This window comes from Hemitrygon akajei, chromosome 5, assembly GCF_048418815.1.
Source record: "Hemitrygon akajei chromosome 5, sHemAka1.3, whole genome shotgun sequence".
Taxonomy (NCBI): Eukaryota; Metazoa; Chordata; class Chondrichthyes; order Myliobatiformes; family Dasyatidae; genus Hemitrygon; species Hemitrygon akajei.
In genome coordinates this window covers 48,716,354-48,739,152 of record NC_133128.1, presented here as the reverse complement: position 1 = coordinate 48,739,152, position 22,799 = coordinate 48,716,354, and the positions used below count along the sequence as shown (strand labels likewise).

The following is a 22,799-nucleotide window of genomic DNA, read 5'->3' as shown; positions in this document are numbered from 1 at the left end:
TTTCCAAAATGCAATAAAAACAAAAATCTGTGATATGTTAATTCACGTGAACCTTTATTTAACTGACAAAAGTACAAAGAAAAGATTTTCAATAGTTTTACTGACCAACTTAATTGTATTTTGTAAATATACACAAATTTAGAATTTGATGGCTGCAACACACTCAACAAAAGTTGGGACAGAGGCACGTTTACCATTGTGTTACATCACCTTTCCTTTTAATAACACTTTTTAATCGTTTTGGAACTGAGGACACTAATTGTAGTAGATTTGCAATTGGAAATTTTGTCCATTCTTGCTTGATATAAGACTTCAGCTGCTCAACAGTCCGTGGTCTCCATTGTCTGATTCTCCTCTTCATGATGCACCATACATTTTCAATAGGAGATAGATCAGGACTGGCAGCAGGCCAGTCAAGCACACGCACTCTGTGTCTACAAAGCCACGCTGTTGTAGCCCGTGCAGAATGTGGTCTGGCATTGTCCTGCTGAAATAAGCATGGACGTCCCGGGAAGAGACGTCGCCTTGATGGCAACATATGTCTCTCTAAAATCCTAATATACGCCTCAGAGTCAATGGTACCTTCACATACATGCAACTCACCCATGCTGTGGGCACTGATGCACCCCCATACCATCACAGATGCTGGCTTTTGCACCTTTGCTGATAACAATCAGGATGGTCGTTTTCATCTTTGGCACGGAGAACGTGACGCCCGTTTTTTCTGTAAACTAGCTGAAAAACAGAAAAACTCATCTGACCACAGCACACGGTTCCACAGTCTTTCGGTCCATCTGAGATGAGCTCAGGCCCAGAGAACTCACTGGCGTTTCTGCATAGAGTTGATGTATGGCTTCCTCCTTGCGTAATACAGTTTCAAGTTGCATTTCTGGATGCAGCAACCGACTGTGTTAAGTGACAATGGTTTTCCGAAGTACTCCCGAGCCCAGGTGGCTATAATTGTCACAGTAGCATGACGGTTTCTTAGGCAGTGCCGCCTGAGGGCTTGACGATCACGCGCATTCAACAGTGGTTTCCGACCGTGCCCTTTATGCACTGAGATGTCTCTGAATTCTCTGAATCTTTTCACAATATTATGTACTGTAGATGTTGAAAGACCTAAATTCTCTGCAATCTTGCGTTGGGAAATGTTCCTTTTGAACTGGCTAACAATTCTCTCACGAATTTTGTCACAAAGGGGTGAGCCACGACCCATCCTTGCTTGCAAAGACTGAGCCTTTGATGGACGCTACTTTTATACCCAGTCCTGATACCTCACCTGCTACCAATTAGCCTGCCTAATGTGGAGTCTTCCAAACCGGTGTTACTTGAATATTCTGTGCACTTTTCAATCTTATTTTAACTCTGTCCCAACTTTTGTTGAGTGTGTTGCAGCCATCAAATTTTAAATTTGTGTATATTTACAAAATACAATTAAGTTGGTCAGTAAAACTATTGAAAATCTTTTCTTTGTACTTTTGTCAGTTAAATAAAGGTTCACATGAATTAACATATCACAGATTATTGTTTTTATTGCATTTTGGAAAATATCCCAACTTTTCTGGTAATGGGGTTTGTACATTTCCAGAGAGCTACCACACTGCCACTACCATCACTGCCAATCTCACAAAATCAGCTGTTTTTGTTAATTATCTTTTCAAACCATAGCAGACTATTTCATTCACATATTACAAATTAAATTTACCTTTCTACTATATGGATTTGTTATCACTAGGTTGGTGTCATCAGATCCTGATAGAATATATTCTCCTGTATCATTCCAGCAAATTGTATTTACCTGTTGCAAATATAGAGCACAAATATTTAAAAGGAATCCCTCTGTTTCAGAAAGGCAGATAACCAGTGACATAAACAACTTACCAACAGCTCATCCAAGCAGGAAACTGTTTATAATCACAAACTGTTAACAATCTAAAGGTTGGATGTGAACAGATATATTAAGCAGGAAAAATATGTATATAAATCAAAATGTTAATAAAATCAGAAAGCAATAAAGATTAAAAGTAGTTAAAATGTTATTTAAAATTGTGTTTACAGATTAACAATTGCATATGATAAATATTTTTCCCAATATGGAAGTAGCTTTGTTATTGATATTTGTGGATTGTCATGTGGCAATTATGTGGCAAGTTGAAAAATGTAGTCTCTCTTATACTGACCTTCGTTGTTTTCATTTTGCTATCTCTCTTCACCGCTTCTCTAGCTTGTTCCCCCCCCCCCCCTTTTCAGCACCACTTCCTAACTTATTTCACTATTCTTTGTTTCCTTCTGTTGATCTTTTTCTTCTCTGGGTGGAAAGTAATAATCAAATGTCATAGAGTAACAAGGCTTCATTTTTAAACAAATATTATGCAGCTTGCAGCCCTTGGATTTCCTTCTCGTATTCTCCACTGATCACACACATCTCTCTTCCCAATTCACTCCTAAATGTGACTTAATATTTTTCCTTCCCAAATCCTCTTCTTCCTACCATCCCCTCAATCCCATCACTAACACTTCCCTGTTGACTTCAGTTGTGACTGCTTTCCCTTTCAAATAGCAGATCATCACTGTATCTTGCAGGCTCCATTAACACAACCCTTACCCTCAGACCTACAAACATTTCCACAGGTAGCTTTTGAGAGATCACTATTCTGTTCACGTATACTGAATAAGTAATGATCAAAGTTTATAAAGAAAAATATATTTTTGAGTATGAGATTTATGGTTATGAATTGCAACTAAACGAATGAGACTGAAAAGATTATTAATAGTTATCTATTGTATCTGGTGTTCCTGATGCGGTCTCCTCTGTATTGGTGAGACCCATATAAACCAGGGAGCCGCTTTGTCAAGCACCTCCACACCATCTACCAAATGTGGATTTTCCCAGTGACCAAACATTTAATTCCTATTCCCATTCCCACACTGACACTTCGATCCGTGGACTCCTCCTCTGCCATGGCAAGGCCACTCTCAGGATGGAGGAGCAACAACTTGTATTCTGTTTTGGGTAGCCTCCAACCTGATGACATGATTTCTCCTTCTGATAAAAGAAAAAAAATCCCCCTCGCCTTTCCCTCTTCTCCTGATCCCCATGTTAGCCTCTCACCTCTTCTCAACTGCCTCCTCCTGATGCCCTTCCTTCTTCCCTTTCTCCTATGATCCACTCTCCTCTCCTATCATATTCCTTTACCTTTCCTGCCAACTGGCTTCACCTATCACCTTCTAGCTATCTTCCTTCTCCTCCTCCCACCTTTTTATCTTCCCCTTCCTTTCCGGTCCTGAAGAAGGGTTGCGACTTGAAACATCGACCGTTTATTCATTTCCACAGATGCTGCCTGACCTGCTGAGTTCCTCTAGCATTTTGTGCGTGTTGCTTTGGATTTCCAAAATCTCCAGAATTTCTTGTGTTTATTAATAGTTAATGGCTTGATTGCCATATAATAGGCATAAAATTAGAGATCATGATACAGTCAGAAAAAGTTATCAGTGCATCCTGGCCAATCAAAAATGGGAAAAGTGATGCTGTGTTTTATGTGGTCTGTAATCAACAGCCCAGGTCAAGCAAAGCTAGAATAAACTTGCCACTGAACAAAGAATTCCTGAATGCCTTTTTAATAATTAACTATCTAACACTTTTAAAAAAAGGAATATAATTTTAAGATCATGGGGCAAACTATTTGGCTTCTGGAGTTATCAGGAATACTGATAATGAAACTGTAAAATACTCTGGAAAGAGAATAGTCTATACTTTGAATACTGTGCTTTCGGTCACTGGCACACAAGATAGTGGAGACAAGAAAACTGCTAAACTTATCCTTGACAGAGATCTGAGGGAGTAGGAAAGAATTATGATTTGGACAGGAGGCATTCAAAAGGAGAAAATACAGAATTGTAGATACATAGGAAAAAGGAATACTCGAAACATTAAATTAATTTGGAGGAGAATACAGAGAGAAGCAATTAAATTTTAAAATGGTTATCAGGAATTTTTCTTAAAAATGTATAACTGATATTTGCAAATGAACTTCAAATTCCTGGAAGTACTTAAGAAACAATTATTGAATTGACTTTATTATTTACATCCTTCATATACATGAGAAGTAAAAATCTTAATGTTACGGCTCCATCTAAATGTGCAATTTATAGTAATTTATAATAAACAGTAAAATAGTGAGGATAGTAGTTACTTTTGAACTGATTAATGAAGAATGTTTGGATCAAAAACTGCATTAAATCAACAACAAAAAAACAAGATGGACTTGCATATATTTTGCAGGCAGGAACCCCTGAAAAAATATTATACCACATATAAGAAACACAATGTGCAACATAGGTGATCTACATACAAGAGATATGCACAAAGGCACTTTCCTTGGGTATTTCACCATTGCCAAGGGTTAACTGCACTGTACGATAATGAAGGTGAAAAATAACATGAATGATAACAAAAAAATTATATTATTCTAAACTAAAAGCAGCTCATTCTCAAAAGCCAAAAGTTTGATTTGCTGAGTAGTTTCAGATTACCGTGCAGAATAAAAGTAGTACAGAACACTATTCAGTAACAATAAACATATTGCAAAGTTACCTCAGTAAATTGTATTCTGCAAATCCATTCCTTGTAAATAAAATGAGTAAATGCAGTTCTAACAACACTTTTAACATTCCTGAAGTAGGATGAGTTTGTAGCACATATTCTTTTTGTTCATAGCTAAAAATGCATCTTCAGTTAAAATGTATACTCACACAACCATCGTGTACATTCAATTTAGCTTCAAGTTTTAGTCTTTGGATAAATTCTCTTCTTCCTGCAAATGGGAACAATTGTCAAGATGCATTGAGTACAATAAATAGTACAGAGTCCTATAAGATACATACAGATAAGGTATAAAAGTGCAAGAAGAGTTTTGGCATTAAACAGTAATTCCTATAAACTATTTTATCAATAAAAAAAGTTTTTATAGATTTCAGCATTCAAACATATATCACACAAGGAAATACCTAAAAGCTTGGAAAATTTGTCATTAGAATGTCATCTACTAAAAATGACATAAAACACTGAGCAATCAACTTCTAGATATCAACTTGGCATTGTAATTTAATTAAATATCTAAACTGCAACAACAATGGAGAGTTAGCCTTTTCTGTCTCGAACATCCAAGCAGTAAAAACAATATCCTTTCTAAAACTTCTTCTGTTGTCAATAATAAGCCACTGATTAAATTAATGAGTTTTGGAAGAACTGCGTAACTCCTAGGGGGACCAATATCCTGGCGGGGAGATTTGCTAAGGCTACTGGGGAGACTTTAAACTAGAATGGTTGGGGGGTGGGAATCAATTTGAAGAGACTAGGGGAGAGGAGGTTAGTTCACAAATAGAGAAAGCTAGTAGATAGTGTGTGAGGGAGGATAGGCAGGTGATAGAGAAGGGAAGCGCTCAGACCGAAGATGTAGGGGAGAAGGAAGAAAAAGATAATAAAGTTGATCACATCATTAGGGATAAACAGACAGGAAGAGGTGGAAAGTTTCTTAAATGCATCTATTTTAATGCTAGGAGCATTGTAAGAAAGGTGGATGAGCTTAGAGCATGGATTGATACCTGGAAATATGATGTTGTAGCTATTAGTGAAACATGGTTGCAGGAGAGGTGTGATTGGCAAATAAATATTCCTGGATTTCGTTGCTTCAAGTGTGATTGAATCAGAGGGGCAAGAGCAGGAGGTGTTGCATTGCTTGTCCGAGAAAATATTACAGCGGTGCTTTGGCAGGATAGATTAGAGGGCTCGTCTAGGGAGACTATTTGGGTGGAATTGAGGAATGGGAAAGGTGTAGTAACACTTATAGGGGTGTATTATAGAACACCTAATGGGGAGTGAGAATTGGAGGAGCAAATTTTTAAGGAGATAGCAGATATTTGTAGTAAGCACAAGGTTGTGATTGTGGGAGATTTTAATTTTCCACACATAGACTGGGAAGCCCATTCTGTAAAAGGGCTGGATGGTTTGGAGTTTGTAAAATGTGTGCAGGATAGTTTTTTGCAGCAATACATAAAGGTATCGACTAGAGAAGGGGCAGTGTTGGATCTCCTGTTAGGGAATGAGATAGGTCAGGTGACGGATGTATGTGTTGGGGAGCACTTCGGGTCCAGTGATCACAATACCATTAGTTTCAATATAATTGTGGAAAAGGATAGGACTGGACCCAGGGTTGAGATCTTTGATTGGAGAAAGGCTAATTTTGAAGAGATGCAAAAGGACTTAGAAGGAGTGGATTGGGGCAATTTGTTTTATGGGAAGGATGTAATAGAGAAATGGCGGTCACTTAAAGGTGAAATTTTGAGGGTACAGAATCTTTATGTTCCTGTTAGGTTGAAAGGAAAGGTTAAAAGTTTGAGAGCGCCATGGTTTTCAAGGGATATTGGAAACTTGGTTCAGAAAAAGAGGGAGATTTATAATAAATATAGGCAGCATGGAGTAAATGAGGAGCTCGAGGAATATAAAGAATGTAAAAAGAATCTTAAGAAAGAAATTAGAAAAGCTAAAAGATACGAGGTTGCTTTGGCAAGTAAGGTGAAAATAAATCCGAAGGGTTTCTACAGTTATATTAATAGCAAAAGGATAGTGAGGGATAAAATTGTTCCCTTAGAGAATCAGAGTGGGCAGCTATGTGTGGAGCCGAAAGAGATGGGGGAGATTTTGAACAATTTATTTTCTTCGGTATTCACTAAGGAGAAGGATATTGAATTGTCTAAGGTAAGGGAAACAAGTAGGGAAGTTATGGAAACTATGACAATTAAAGAGGAGGAAGTACTGGCACTTTTAAGGAATATAAAAGTGGATAAATCTCCGGGTCCTGACAGGATATTCCCTAGGACTTTGACAGAAGTTGGTGTAGAAATAGCAGGGGCTCTGACAGAAATATTTCAAATGTCATTAGAAACGGGGATGGTGCCAGAGGATTGGCGTATTGCTCATGTGGTTCCATTGTTTTAAAAGGGCTCTAAGAGTAAACCTAGCAATTATAGGCCTGTCAGTTTGACGTCAGTGGTGGGTAAATTAATGGAAACTATTCTTAGAGATGGTATATATAATTATCTGGATAGACAGGGTCTGATTAGGAACAGTCAGCATGGATTTGTGCGTGGAAGGTCATGTTTGACAAATCTTATTGAATTTTTTGAAGAGGTTACGAGGGAAGTTGACGAAGGTAAAGCAGTGGATGTTGTCTATATGGACTTCAGTAAGGCCTTTGACAAGGTTCCGCATAGAAGGTTAGTTAGAAAGGTTCAATCGTTAGGTATTAATATTGAAGTAGTAAAATAGGTTCAACAATGGCTAGATGGAAGATGCCAGAGAGTAGTGGAGGATAACTGTTTGTCAGGTTGGAGGCCAGTGACTAGTGGTGTGCCTCAGGGATCTGTATTGGGTCCAATGTTGTTTGTCATATACATTAATGATCTGGATGATGGGGTGGTAAATTGGATTAGTAAGTATGCAGATAATACTAAGGTAGGTGGCATTGTGGATAATGAAGTAGGTTTTCAAAGCTTGCAGAGAGATTTAGGCCAGTTAGAAGAGTGGGCTGAACGATGGCAGATGGAGTTTAATGCTGATAAGTATTTTGGTTGGAATAATCCAAATAGGACATACATCGTAAAGGTGAGGCATTGAAGAATGCAGTAGAACAGACTGATCTAGGAATAATGGTGCATCTGAAGGTGGAATCTCATGTAGATAGGGTGGTGAAGAAAGATTTTGGTATGTTGCCCTTTATAAATCAGAGCATTGAGTATAGGAGTTGGGATGTAACGTTAAAATTGTACAAGGCATTGGTAAGGCTGAATTTGGAGTATTGTGTACAGTTCTGGTCACCAAATTATAGGAAAGATATCAACAAAATAGAGAGAGTACAGAGAAGATTTACTAGAATGTTACCTGGGTTTCATCACCTAAGTTACAGGGAAAGGCTGAATAAGTTAGGTCTTTATTCTTTGGAGCGTAGAAGGTTGAGGGGGGACTTGATAGAGGTATTTAAAATAATGAGGGGGATAGATCAAGTTGACGTGGATAGGCTTTTTCCATTGAGAGTAGGGGAGATTCAAACAAGAGGACATGACTTGAGAGTTAGGGGGCAAAAGTTTAAGGGTAACATGAGGGGGAATTTCTTTACTCTGTTATGATCCCAGCCCCCTCCTTTGTGAGAATCGCCAGAGCCCTAGTGAAGGGGGGGTCAATGACCCAAGAGAAGAGAGAGATACGTGCGGTGTCCCTCGTTTCACGGCGAGGCAAAAGCTGGCGACTGTGGTCATTGTCTCGTGGAGACACCTTTGTGAATTGGGAACTGTACTACGTGTATACCCTCAGGGCAACGTGGGTGGAGAGATGGACAGAGATTGCATCATCCCAACCTGATTGACATCTGAGACCCCGTGAGTTCAGATAAAAGAGGGGTTGTAAAGACGGCCCCCCAGACGCACCAGAAGACACGCTAGAAATCCTGTGACAGCGTTTAATAGCGACAGCCGGTGGGGGGGTTCGCGTGCGTCTTTTCCTAGCCTGGGATTGGTGACCTCACCACGAAAGAACGGCTTTAGCTACTGGAGAGGCCACAAGTGAACGGCCACCCCCCAACAAGACTCCGACGGATCGAACTCCTAAAGGTTGGAAAAAACCCGCCGGGTAACTGTTTCATTCAATCTCTATCTCTCTCTCTCTCTAACAAAAGTGCACCACCGCGACACCCCAAAAGACGGCAGCTGGTGGAACTGCAGTGAACGCAAGAGACTTTTAGATATACAGCGGACAATATATACCTTACCCCTAGACAACGATAGAGCTTATTTCTTATTGATTATTACTATACCTGCGCTTTAGATTGAGTATTGACGACGTATGTTATCTGAATGTTTGTATTAACCTTACTTTTGTGCCCCTTTATAAATAAAAACGTTTAAAAATGGTACCATCAGACTTCAGCGGACCTCTCTATCTTTGCTGGTAAGTGATCCAGTTACGGGATACGTAACAACTCAGAGAATGGTAGCTGTGTGGAATGAACTTCCAGTAGAAGTGGTAGAGGCAGTTTCAGTGCTGTCATTTAAAGTAAAATTGGATAGGTATATGGACAGGAAAGGAATGGAGGGTTATGGGCTAAGTGCGGGTCAGTGGGACTAAGTGAGTGTAAGCGTCGGCACGGACTAGAAGGGCAGAGATGGCCTGTTTCCGTGCTGTAATTGTTATATGGTTATATGGTAATTGTTCTCCATTACTCAACAATACACTATTCACAGAAGATGGAGAGAAAACAATTAAGAATTACATATGATTTAAAGAACTGTAGTACTGCCAGGTAAATTACATTAGAAAAAACAAGATGCTATACAAATCTAAATTGTATTAAGTTTCATGATAGAAATTTTGATAAAATTATGTTGCGTTGTTCACTTGTCAAACTGACAAGAGTAAATGTTTTTAAGCTGTTACTCAAAAACCAATGCTTCCATCTTTCAGTAAACCAACACTATCTGTGCCTTCTGCAAATGTCAGTACTTGTTTCCTCTTAACTGTATTTTCTTATTTCCATTTATAATAATTATCAGAGTCAACATAATCAAGAATAAAGTGATAAATACAAATGCTATAAAAATTGTAAACATTCACAACTTTAATGCAAAAAAGACTACTTTTATTAACACATCCAAAATTTATAATATCTTGACCTTCATCTCTTATCTATGGAAGCACTGGGTCTTTGCAGTGAATGTACTCCACAAAAAATAGCTATTTTCATCCACAATTGAAGAACATCAAAAAAAGAATGCAAACTTTAGTAGGTATAGATAAACTATAAAAATTGCATACAAGTTATATGACCTTCTAGTAATTACCAAAAGACAAGAAAAATTGTTGAAATATTTTTCAAGACTCATACTACTGTCCTAGTCAATTATATTATAGCCTGTCAGTAAACAATAACAAGGATCATTGGTAATATGTTCTACTATCTAATACCTTTGCTTTCTACCCAGGATCTATCCTTGCTCCCCTCACATTTTCTTACCTACATGCAGCCCTTCAGGAATAGCTGCCAAAATGCTGCAATAGTTTTCACAAATAGGCTGACATTCCATGCTTTTCCTCATTACCAATTCCAAATTTTCACACCATTTAGTACTTCATCATATTTAATACCATATATATCTTCAAATTTCTTAATAGAATGTGCTTCACTCTCATCCAAACTGGACAAAAATTATTCTATCAAAATTGGACATTGTCCAGTGTTTCCATTACTATAGATGTAACTGAAATATTAATCTCTGATTTCATTGCCGTTATTAGTTCTAGGAAGTGAATTCCTTCATGGCCCTATTTGATCTTTAATATTTTATCTGCCACTAGCTAAGCACCTATGAATCAGTCATTGCCATGGCTCAAGGTTCGATGTCCTTGTATCATATACTTATTTCTATAATTATAAACCAAACTACTTACAAATCCAAATTTGTGCCATATTAACTCGGGGAAAATATGAATCTTTTGAAATAACTGGTTATTTTGATTTGTGAAAGTTGCCTCACCGTTTCCTCCCCATATACAAATCAAGACTACACAAATTTTCAGGCTTAGAGAATCATTTTTGGTCAGAGCAGAAAATAAGAGCTGAAATTGCTGGTGAAAGCTTTATGCATGTGATCCCTTAGTGGATAGAGGCCACCAGAGCTTTGAACGTTGCTTTACATCGCTTGTAGAAATTTCTCCTGCACACAGGGCCGCAAGCCACCAAAGTGGCACTTAACTGGATGGTCCAGAATGGTTTCAATATTATGGGGATCCACGCAATTTGGGACACTTGCACAAAGTATAAGTATTCATGTTCCTCCAGGCGAGTGCCTTCTCCGAATTCCTGCCATTGCTGGTGTTCCCAACACTCCCTCAACACACTTCATCATCAGCATTCCCATCCCCATCACTTATTTCAACCTGGACTATCATTTATCACGTATTTTTGCCTCTAACACTTTCATCCTCAGCTCAAACCACGCATTCACGATCTTTCCTCAACACTTCCACCATATCCAAGATCACACCTGATTCTCTTCTGACCTCTTTGTCAGCTACATCAGTACATCTGTATGTCACAGATTTACTTTTTGTACAATTATAATGTAGAATACAATTGGTCAAGAATTGACTAATTATATTCAATTGTATGAGAGGTCAGGGGTTGGATCTCACAATGGGTGAGCATTTCAGAGACAGTGACCATAACTTCCTGACCTTCGCCATAGCCTTTGACAGGGATAGGAGCAGGTGATATGGGTAAGTAAATGCGGCGGGGGGGGGGGGGGGGGGGAATTATGATGCAAGTAATCAGGAACTTGGGAATAGATGTACTCAGGGAAATCCACAATGGAAATATGGATGTTGTTTAGAGTGCACTTACGTTGGGCTTTGGATTGGTTTGTCCCATTTAGGAAAGGAAAGGATAGGATGGTAGTGTGAAGGAACTATCACTGACAAAGATGTGGAACATCTAGTCAAGAGGAAACTAGAAGCTCATTTAAGATCTAGGAAGCAAGGATCAGACAGGGCTTTAGAGAGTTACAAGGTAGTCAGGAAGAACTGAAGATTGGACTTAGGAGAGCTAGAAAGGGTATGAGAAGGCTTTGGTGAGCAGGATTAGGAAAACCCTAAGGCATTCTACACATAAATGAAGAACAGGAGAGTGACTAGAGTGAGTGCAAGACCAATCAGGATTGAAAGCTGGAGGAAAGGATGTTGGGATGGGAGGGGAGGGAAGATATCAGAGGTAAGGGATGTTTTCTTAATATACATACAAAGAGTGGTGAATGTGTGTAACACCATGCCAGGGTGGTGGTAGAGGCAGATACATTAGGGGCAATTAAGAAACTCTTAGATAGGCACATGGATGCTAAAAAAAATGGAGGATTATGTAGGAGGGAGTTGCTAGATCAGGGGTTCCGAACCTGTTTATGCCATGGATGAACATCATTAGACAAGTGCTCCATGGCCCCCAGTTGGGAACCCCTGGATTAGATTAATCTTAAGAGTAGGTAAGAAGGTTGGCACAACATTTTGGTAGGTCAAATATGATGGCAGAACATAGTATTAATGATAAGACTCTAGGCTGTGTGGAGGATCAGAGGGATCTTGGGGTCCGAGTCCGTAAGACACTCAAAGCAGCTACGCAGGTTGACCCTGTGGTTAAGAAGGCATATGGTATACCGGCCTTCATTAATCATGGAATTGAATTTAGTAGCCAAGAGGTAATGTTGCAGCTATAGAGGACCCTGGTCAGACCCCACTTGGAGTACTGTGCTCAGTTTTGGTCGCCTCACTACACAAAGGATGTGGAAGCCATAGAAAGGGTGCAGAGAATGTTGCCTGGATTGGGGAGTATGCCTTATGAAAACAGGTTGAGTGAACTCATTCACTAGGCCTTTTCTCCTTGGAGCAACAGAGGATGAGAGGTGGCCTGATCATGTGGATAGTCAGAGGCTTTTTCCCCAGGGCTGAAATGGTTGCCACAAGAGGACACAGGTTTAAGGTGCTGGGGAGCAGGTACAGAGGAGACATCAGGGGTAAATTTTTTTACTCAGAGAGTGGGGAGTGCGTGGAATGGGCTGCCAGCAACTGTGGTGGAGGCAGATACGATAGGGTCTTTTAAGAGACTTTTGGATAGGTACATGGAGCTTAGAAACATAGAAGGCTATGGGTAAACCAAGTAATTTCTAAGGTAGGGACAACATGTTTGGCACAACTTTGTGGGCTGAAGGGCCTGTATTGTGCTGTAGGTTTTCTATGTTTCTACATTTCTATAACATTGTGGGCTACAAGGCCTGTAATGTCCTGTAGTTTTCTATGTAAAACTTCTGATTTTCCTATTGCTTGAATAGTGTAATAAGAATTGTTTCCAACAAATAATTTGTTCACTGCTTATCTGAGAATACTACAGTTAAAACAACTATTAATTCAGTCAAGGCATTTGTCAATAACCTTTCATCTAACTAACCACAACACTATCATTCACCCCATTTCTTTTCCCAAAACTTACTCCACTCTTTCCTCACCAATTCTCTTTCAAAGTTGTTTTCCTGAACTGTTAGCTTTATATTTCTCATCACAGATGCTGCCTGACTTGTTGAACAATAATAATTTACTATAACAAATACAATAACTAATGTAATGTGTTTGCCAGTGACAAATGTTGATATAGTTATCAGCTAAACTCCAAATCGCAAGTGTTTATTCTACAAGAGTTTTAAAAGTATGAGGTAAAAAAAATAAATGAGCACATCCAATACAATGAAACATGCATTTCACAAAAGTAAAAATAAGTGAAAATGGTCTTGGCCCAAAACGTCGACTATTTACTCTTTTCCATAGATGCTGCCTGGCCTGCTGAGTTCATCCAGCATTTCGTGTGTGTTGCTTGAAAATAGTTAATGATGTTCGTAAATGATTAAAAAGAAACCAGAAACAGTGGGAGGTCAAACAATTTTTAATTATATCAGGTACATTTTTAAAACAGTTCGTTGCATTGGTCTAACTGCTTGTTCATTTTTTAAAAATCAAAACACTTGTGTCTATATTTAACTTTGTAAAATATACTGACACTGCATCATTTCATCACTATATTTAGATGATACCCTTCATCATCATTTCTTATTGCATTACAAATCTAGGTGCAATGATGATACCACAACATGATAGCATCAGAATCTGTCATACACTTCCTCTTTTTCTCAAAATACACATTTTCAAATGCTGGTTTCAAAATTTTACTGTTGTAGTTATATAGATGAGTAATGTATTAGGTTTCACATATTCATAGTTATTTATGCAAGAAATAAGGTAAATGACAGCAAACTACATTTATTATATTTATCATTATCCAAAAACACATCAGCTGAGCAGTTCAGAAAATTGTCACACTATCTAAACAATGTGTTTAGTACAAACTCTGGTTAAGCCTCTCTCATTTGCAATGTTTAGGCGTACATATTATTTTTGCAAGGTCCTGCTTTGTAATGTTGGCTTCAATATTCACCATCCGAATTGAGGCCCGCTGTGTGTCAGGGTCGACCATGGACACAGAGTCCCAACCGTCTATGTGAAACACAAACCAGTATGCAAGCCAGGGCAATACTATATATGTAACAGGCTCTCCCTCTCTACACAGCAAATGAATCCAAATGAACAGCAGAGACAGATATAGTTTGTCGCAGGAGTTGCCAGACAGCATTTCACTCAACATGGGACTGTCTTATGGACTTCATCTTCAGATTTTTCCTCAGGCCTTAGTCCCGAAGCCTTCCCCATGAGTAGATATAGCTGTAAGGCAGTGGAGGCTTGAGATCAGAGTTTTTCTTCTCTTAGATGAGTTGCCAACCACAGCCGATCAACCTCATCTGCCCAAAGCGACTGGTTTTAAGGCGACAGTAACCCACCTTTGCTCCTCCTCCTACAAGTAGAAACGGTTCCACTGGACTCAGTGGCTAAACCACCTGTGAAGGCCAGGAGCTGGACTTGGTTGTCAGAGGCTATTTGAGACACATGCCCTTGGAAGTATTTGATAGGTAATGAGAGATTATCCCCACTACCACCAGCAGCTTAATAACCTTAAGGAACTAGCTGAAAAGTAGTTAGAAATCAAAATGAATTTCTGTCTACCATAGGCTTTCTTTCTTTCTTGCCCATCACCCCTAAAAGAACTTAAATTTTTTTAAAAAGTTTCTCAAGTTCTGATATCTATTTACTGACTTCACGGATGTGAAACTAGTAACTGAAATATTTACAGATGCAACTTGAAAGCATATTACAACCCTACATAATATCCGCATTGGGGACACTTTGCAGGAAGTTGGAACATACAAAAGATTGCATCAAGGCAATACATGATGCTGAAACTGGAAAAGAAAATGCACCTAATAAGGTTCTATGTTAGAAAGAATAGATTAAATTATTAGGCAACAGTGGAGACCTCTATAAGGCAAGATCCTTAAAAACAGAAAACAGTTGCGATCAGAATGCTTAGCAAATGGTTAAAAATCTAGAAACTGGAAAGAACCAAACATCTAAGCTTTCATGAGCCAGAAATCATCAACATTTTACCATCACACAAAAAGAAATCTTGTTTAAAGTACTCATAATATTTAAAGATGTACAATACAAGGAAAAGCGGGAGGGGGAGCGCAGGGTTCTAGAACAATTCATCCAATACCTATTAAACCACATCTGGAATACTGCATTCAGTACTGCATCTAAGGAAGAATATGTAGTCAGGCAGTCATTGGACAAATTTATTTTGGAAACCTTAACTTAAAATGAGAGATTCTACAAATTGGGTTTCTTTACATAGAATATATTGAAGTTGGCTGAGAAATGATTTAGAGTTTTTTTAAAAAGTACATTGGGAGATTCATAGAGCATTAGAAACTTTTCACTGGTTGATAAAAATTCAAGACTAGAGACTTGGTGCTCAAAATTGCTTTACCAATTTTTTGTAATGTCAAAATGGCATGTTGAGTCACCTAAATGTGGCCTTAGACATATAAAATTGAGATCTTCAATTATTAGGTACCCAGAAAACATTGTCAAGCTTCTTCAACACTGCATTTTCAGGTTGCTGTACTTTATTGATGAAGTTTTTGCAGCTTCAACATTTAGTCCAGCAGATGTGAGCTGAACACATAACATTACACAATGCAGACAGCACTCCTCCAGATACAGGACTTTGGTATTTTAAAAATGGATACGCTTATGATGGGAGGAGGTGAATGACAGCTGGACATCCTGAAGAACAGTGTCCAGAGCAAAGTTACTTTTTGTCCAAAGGCAACGCAGAAATTCTCTGGGTCCACAGTCATACACAAGGCTGCCAGGGAGATCACTGTAGAGTGTTAAACAGCCCATGAATGCTTGTATTTTTGTGAAACTGATTATTGAACACTGATCTATATATTCAAAACATAGAATGTTCAAATATTTAAGAATTTCAAAACAAAATATTTAAAGGGAATTATAATTATATGTCTAACAAATTCTTAATTGCAGATAGGTATTATGTACAAAGAGAAATCAAAAGCATTAATGCAAATATATGGATGTTTGTAAATGAAAAGATATTTACTACTTAAAAGTTCAAAGATGAATTTTAATGAAAAGATTTCATACTATACATGTTGCATCTCAAAAACAGCGCAACATATTTTTGTACACTAAATACTCCATCTGTTGTACAACTTTCAAATTCCCAGAGATTATCAAACAAGGACCATTAGACCATGGTAATTCATGTAAAATAAACTGGAGATCCTGATAACGTCATGGAGACCAATCTGTTCTACTGACAACTATAACCTAAAATAAAAGCAGAGGCGCTTGGCTTCAAGGCACACTGCATTCCATTCCTTCGTTAGGTTCCATTTTAGTTCATAAGGGACACTGGCCTATTTATGGAAAATGACTTTTGTAGTTCACATAACCAAGTACATTGGGAAATATCTCTAAATTTAATGACTATTTCCAATGGTGGAATTTTTTATTTCTGATATTACTAGCTAGTATCCATTGAAGGAGAAGCATGAAGTCCAATGTTGTGATGGTAAATATGAGAAAATGGTATTTGAAATGAAGTACAGTTTATGTGATGACTTAGGAGATGACCAAAATGCTTTAAAAGATTGGAGAAGTAAGGGGAGATGTAAGGATTTACAAGTCTGGAGAATAATGGATGAATGGCAAAAGGAACTTCAGAATTCTTGGCTAAGAGAAATAAATACATGTGTCTATAAATCACTAAGTAGATAAATGACTGGATGAATACTGGAGGATTGAGTACTAAAAAAATGAATGCAGTTGATGAAGTAGTTAGCATGGGGTGAGTGAGTAAAGGGATTAAGGGACTAGTAATTTGCATTAATCATTCAAATTCTCTATTCTAACCAGCATCATTCCATTGGCTCACTGCTCACCAGTATACAGAAACATCTGTTTTGAAGTTCTCTCCTGATAATCATCCCTATCCACTCTCTTCTTCTAGAATGCTACTAAATCTACATGAGTTCTTGGAGATTGGACATATGCCAAGTGAAGTTAATATTTTTTTCTGCCAAATTGCAAGAGACAGGAACTAAAACGATTGATCTTGTACAGCCTTAACCCTGGGCATCATGGTAGCATAATGATTAGCGTAATGCTATTGCAGCTCAGAGCATTTTAGAGTTTGGAGTTCAATTCCAGCACCATTCCATAAGTAGTCTCAGTACACCACCCTCCCCCCTCCCCCATAGTGGAATGCATGGGTTTTCCCCTGGTGCTCCAGTTTCCTCCCACAGTCCAAAGATATACTAGATTAGTTAATTGGTCATTATAAATTGTCCTAAAATTAATTAGGGTTAATCGGTATTGTGGGGTTGCTGAGGCAGCATGGCTCAAAGGGCCAAAGGATCTACCCCATGCTGTATCAATAAATAAAATTTCTACCCCAAGAAACTCACACCAGAGGACATAGCCAAACTCACCCCTGAATGGAAAATTTAGAACCAGAGCACAGAGTCAAAATTTGCTTAAAAGGAACACACTATTGACATCAGGAAACTTGAGTGGACAGCTCCAGAATTCATTGAAGGCTGCTCATTCACGTTCCAAACCCCAGAGATTGTGCAATTAACAGGGAATCATTTTCCTACCATTCAATGGGTGGCTCAAGAATGACACTGCTGGAAGCACTCTGCACCAAAGTTGTAGTTATCCCAAAGGACTAAACGACTGAATAAGGATATTAAGGGCAAAAGGCAAAAATGTGCCTGTTAGTGAAGAGAAATGGCTGCAGCAGCTCTCTGCCATATCTTCCAAATTACTGCTCGACCCTGCATCAGAAAGGTCACCCAAGTATACATGAAAATATGATTTCATCGAGAAACAGATGCCATCTCTAGCATTGAGATTTGCCAGCTTTGCTGGCTTCTCACAAATGCCAGAAGCCATTAACTACACTCAAAGTGTTCTTAATGGGATCCTTTAAAGAACACTGAGCTTTTCATCAGCAGGAAAGGATCGTGACTTCCTCAGTGTACCGTCGCTGTGGATCACGAAAAGAACTTTTTCCAGAGAGAATGCCATGTTTTTAGAGCACACATGACTACCTCACACTTAAAAGGACATGAATACTGGACACATTGAACAGCCAACACTGGCTGTTGGAGTAGATACTGCGGAGAAAGAGCCAATTCTCTTCCTACCTTAATTCTGACATGTCAGAATTTATCTCTTTTCATAAATGCTTGCTGTTCTTCAGGGTATATCCATTTGTTTGATATTTCTAACAACTCCACATCTCAGTTACTAACATGTTCTTTTCAATTAGTTTTCCTTCAGCTTGCTACCCTCATTTTATTGAATATAGTATTGTGTTATCTAGGCAATCATGATTTCAGTCCTAAAACAACCATTTCCTTTACTCCCTCCATCCCTCTCCACCTTTAGCTGTAAATCAAACTGTACTTTGTTTCTAATTCTAGTTACCAACCTGAAATGCTAAATCTGTTTCTGTCCAGTATATAATACCTGACCTGCTCAGTAATTCCAGCATCTTCTGTTTTATTTCAGATTTCTGCATTACTATTTTACTTGCCTGCCAATTACTTATAAAGTTTGTTGCAGCACTTCAGCACATCTTTAACAAGTGTCACCTTACTTAAAGAATTAAGAACTCCACATAAAATAATGTTTTTTGTTATGATCTCCATTTTGTGGATGTAAACACAGATGTGCAGATCACTGTGACACATGAAATTTCTTTCCACATTGCTGCATCCTAGGGGATTACCACTCTTGGAGGAGGTTAGTTGCCATGCTCTTTGTGAATGTTGTGGCAGGTCTTAGTTCTTCTGAGAAACAGGATTTTCCTCCTGGCATACATCTCACTGACGATGATTTGTGTGTTCTATCTCCCTCTCCCTTGCAGTCTCCAGATCCACCACAGAAGCCAAATTATGTACTGAAATTAACTAATTTTTTTTTGTGAAGATCCAATTTGTATTAATGATAAACACATTCAACTTCTAATAAATCAAATACAGATGCGATCTAATTTCTAATCAAATTACCTCTGTATTTGCTGGACTAAAGCTTTTAAAATGTGTGCAAGAATGGTGTGATCTACTCCCCCAAACTCTCCCCTTTTGTACATCTTTCCTCCTTTAAAATGCTTCAAAGATGTTACCCATTAGATCATGTCTTTGATCACCGACTTTGTCATTTTAGGTTTTAATTTCATATTTGATAATTCCCTTGTAATGTTTCCTTGGAGATTTTGCTACATGAATAGAAACAGAACAAAGAAAACGAAAGTCGCTCATTCATAGTGATACCATGGTAGCGTAGCAGCTAGTACGATACTATTACAGCTCGAGGCTTTCTGGAGCTCAGAGTTCAATTCTGGTGCCTTCTGTAAGAAGTCTCTGTACATAATACCCATGGAAGGCGTGGATTTCTCCTGGGTGCTCCAGTTTCCTCTCACAGTCCAAAGACGTACTGGGTAGGTAAATTGGTTATTGCAACTTGTCCCAAGACAAGGTCAGTGCTCATTGCAGTCTTTGGGTTGCTGGGACAGCATGGCTTGAAGGGCTGGAAGGGCCTACTCCACTCTAAATAATCATGAGTGGCCTATGACTTAAATACACATACCGATCTTTATTTCCATTTGATTGGGCTTTAGTCTACAAAAATATGTTAAACGTAGAACACATTAACAACTTGTTCAACTTCACTGACATTTACAGAAGAGTGATTCGATTGTTACCTACACTTGACATGTGCTTCCTATATTCACTCCCAAAATACTTGACTCTATGCCTAGTTCAAGGCTTCCCAAACAGCAGAAAGAGTTTCTCTCTTCCTACACTATCAGTTTTCTGCAATCTCTTGCAAGATGTAATCAAACAGCTCATAATGTTCAGATTGCATGAACACAAACTTGGCTATTATGTTCATACATCATAGTTTATCCCTTGAGAATCCAGGTATAGATCAGACATTTATCCAGCATTCCCTTCAAGGCCAATACATAGGATAAGTTTTACAAAACTCAAATCCATTTATCTTTTAAAAAGGGTTTAAGTAAAATACGTTTTAGAAGTCCATATGAATAACATGCATGGATGTTCCATTGTCAATTATTAAGTTACCTCTTTGCAACTTTCGATTCAGGTTACCCTTAATAAATACAGACTCTCCAGTCAGTGGAAAAATAATCAATATCATTTGTCATTCTATTTTACGATGGCTGTTAGGCTGAATTACCTAAAATTTCTGCACATTCCCTTCAAGTTTGTTGTTACTCCATTGTTTTAATAACTGCTATTTCCCTAACCTCAAGAGGACTTTGGAAGAAGTAAATGGTGACAGCATTTAAGGTCAGATCTGTGACTAAGTACAAATAGATCAGAGTTGGAAGAAGGGAAAGAGGAAATGAGATTTTGGCAAACACGAGGAAATCTGCAGATGCTGGAAATTCAAACAACAACACACACAAAATGCTGGTAGAACACAGCAGGCTAGGCAGCATCTATAGGGAGAAGCGATGTCGACGTTTCGGGCCGAGACCCTTCATCAGGACTAACCGAAAGGAAAGATAGTAAGAGATTTGAAAGTAGGAGGGGGAGGGAGAAATGCGAAATGATAGGAGTAGACCGGAGGGGGTGGGATGAAGCTAAGAGCTGGAAAGGTGATTGGCGAAAGTAATATAGAACTGTAGAAGGGAAAGGATCATGGGACGGGAGGCCTCAGGAGAAAGAAAGTGGGGAGGGGGGAGCACCAGAGGGAGATGGAGAACAGGCAAACAACTAAATATGTCAGGGATGGGGTAAGAAGGGGAGGAGGGGCATTAACGGAAGTTAGAGAAGTCAATGTTCATGCCATCAGGTTGGAGGCTACCCAGCCGGTATATAAGGTGTTGTTCCTCCAACCTGAGTTTGGGTTGCCTTTGTTTTTAGGGAAGGCCACAGAGGAACTGCTGAAGATGTGTTAGTAAAGATAGGAGAGATAGTCAAGCTAGACTTGATGCAGAATAAAAGAAAATTTTTAAGATTTTTAAATAAGTTGAAATTTACGGATCGCATAAGTCTGTATATCAGCCAGGACAGCATTATTGGAGTCAAGTTTAGAGGGAATAAAAATACAAATTAGGATAATACAGATGCACACACAACTGACACAATGAAGATGAAAGTAGCTGCATAATGAGGAGACAGATCATCCAAGTGGGATCAGCTCCTACCTGAAAGCTAAAAATCAACAACAATCATTTATAATGCAACAAACAGTGTTTATAATGCATCTTTTGCATGATAAAATGTGCAAAATGTCTCATGGAAATGCTTTCTAACAAAATTGAGCCATAATAAGTCATCAACAAATGCTCGTCAATATAGCAATTTTTAAGTAGTGTTTTTAAAGAGAGACAGAGAGAGTTAGAGAAAGCAACAAATTCCAAACAGGGGCTTGGTTGTGAATGGCAAAATAACTAAAATGGAGCACAAATAAGATTCAGATTTCTAAATGGACATTGAACCCATGAACATTACCTCACTACCTTTATATTTCTCTCATTTTGCACTAATTTTAAAAAATACATATACACATACATAATGTAACTCAGTTTTTTCTCACTATATTATTTATTTCATTGTACTACTGCCATAAAGTTAACAAATTTCATGACATATGCCAGTGATATTAAACTTGATTCTGATTCTAAAGGAACTGAGATCTTGAAGGATTATGGGTCTGGAAATTAAGGAGTTTGGGAATGGGGAGAAAGACTTTGGAAGAACTTGAGAATAAGGAAAAGTATTTTAACATTGAAACATTGACTACTAGATAATTGTCTACTTGCTGTGATATTGATCCACAGCAAAAGGTGACTGATGAACCGTTCTTGGCATGAATTAGGATACAGGCAGTTCTGGATGAGTTTAGAGTAATGGCTGGTCTAAAAAGATTTGCTATTGTCAAGTCTAGATTTAAAGGAATGGGTGAAAAATTCAGCAGCAGGTGTCACAGAAATGGTGTCAAGCAATGGTGTCAGACTGGGCAGATTCCAACAGGTTTGAAGCATTTAGTTCAGATGGGCTACAGCTTCATCCAGCCAACTAAACATCTTAAAAAGTCAAACAACGCTTTAGTCCCAAACAAATTCCATATATAAACCACTAAATACATGCTTTCTGCCAACCACTGTCTTGAGTCCAACAGACTGGAGTTCCAGGAGCTTAAGCAAATTCAAACTTAACTTTCACAACCCTCACAGAGCTACTAATTCCATTATTTTTACTATGACTCTACAATATTTTGAGTTGTTTTCTTATGTCATTGCAACGTATGTAATTCTTCTAACAGGCTCAACAGCAGTCAAGTATAATGCACTTGAATGTACAGGTTGGCTAACATCGTAATGAGATATAGACACTTATGAAATGGGGATTTCGTCAAACTAGAATAAGTAATTACGATGAATGAACGAGAAGTCCAACTCTAGGAATAAAACTTGGCGATTTAACCAAGTAGTTGCCAAAGGAACAATAAAAGTTACAATTAACAGAAATCTGTTTCCTAATTCAAAGTTATGCTTTACATAAATCAATATACGGATAATAATAAAATAATTATTTTATTTTTGGTTAAAACTCCCCACAACATGATAGAAAGACGAAGAAATTAACATTAATACTAATTTCAAATGGTCTGAAGGGCTGGTGTATAATCT

The 22,799-nt window shown here is 38.2% G+C and overlaps 1 protein-coding gene across 6 annotated transcripts in view; it reads right to left on the bottom strand.

Annotated features, from left to right (window-relative positions):
- The window catches only part of dcaf6 (ddb1 and cul4 associated factor 6), a 169,998-nt gene that overhangs the window by 146,204 nt on the left and 995 nt on the right, over positions 1–22,799 (bottom strand). For all 6 annotated transcript variants that reach the window (XM_073045489.1, XM_073045490.1, XM_073045487.1 and 3 more), the window contains exons 2-3: positions 4,753–4,814; positions 1,706–1,798 (exon numbers count right to left, since the gene is read on the bottom strand). In XM_073045489.1, the coding sequence (XP_072901590.1) occupies positions 1,706–1,798; positions 4,753–4,814 (155 nt within the window). The remainder of the gene's footprint in view (positions 1–1,705; positions 1,799–4,752; positions 4,815–22,799) is intronic.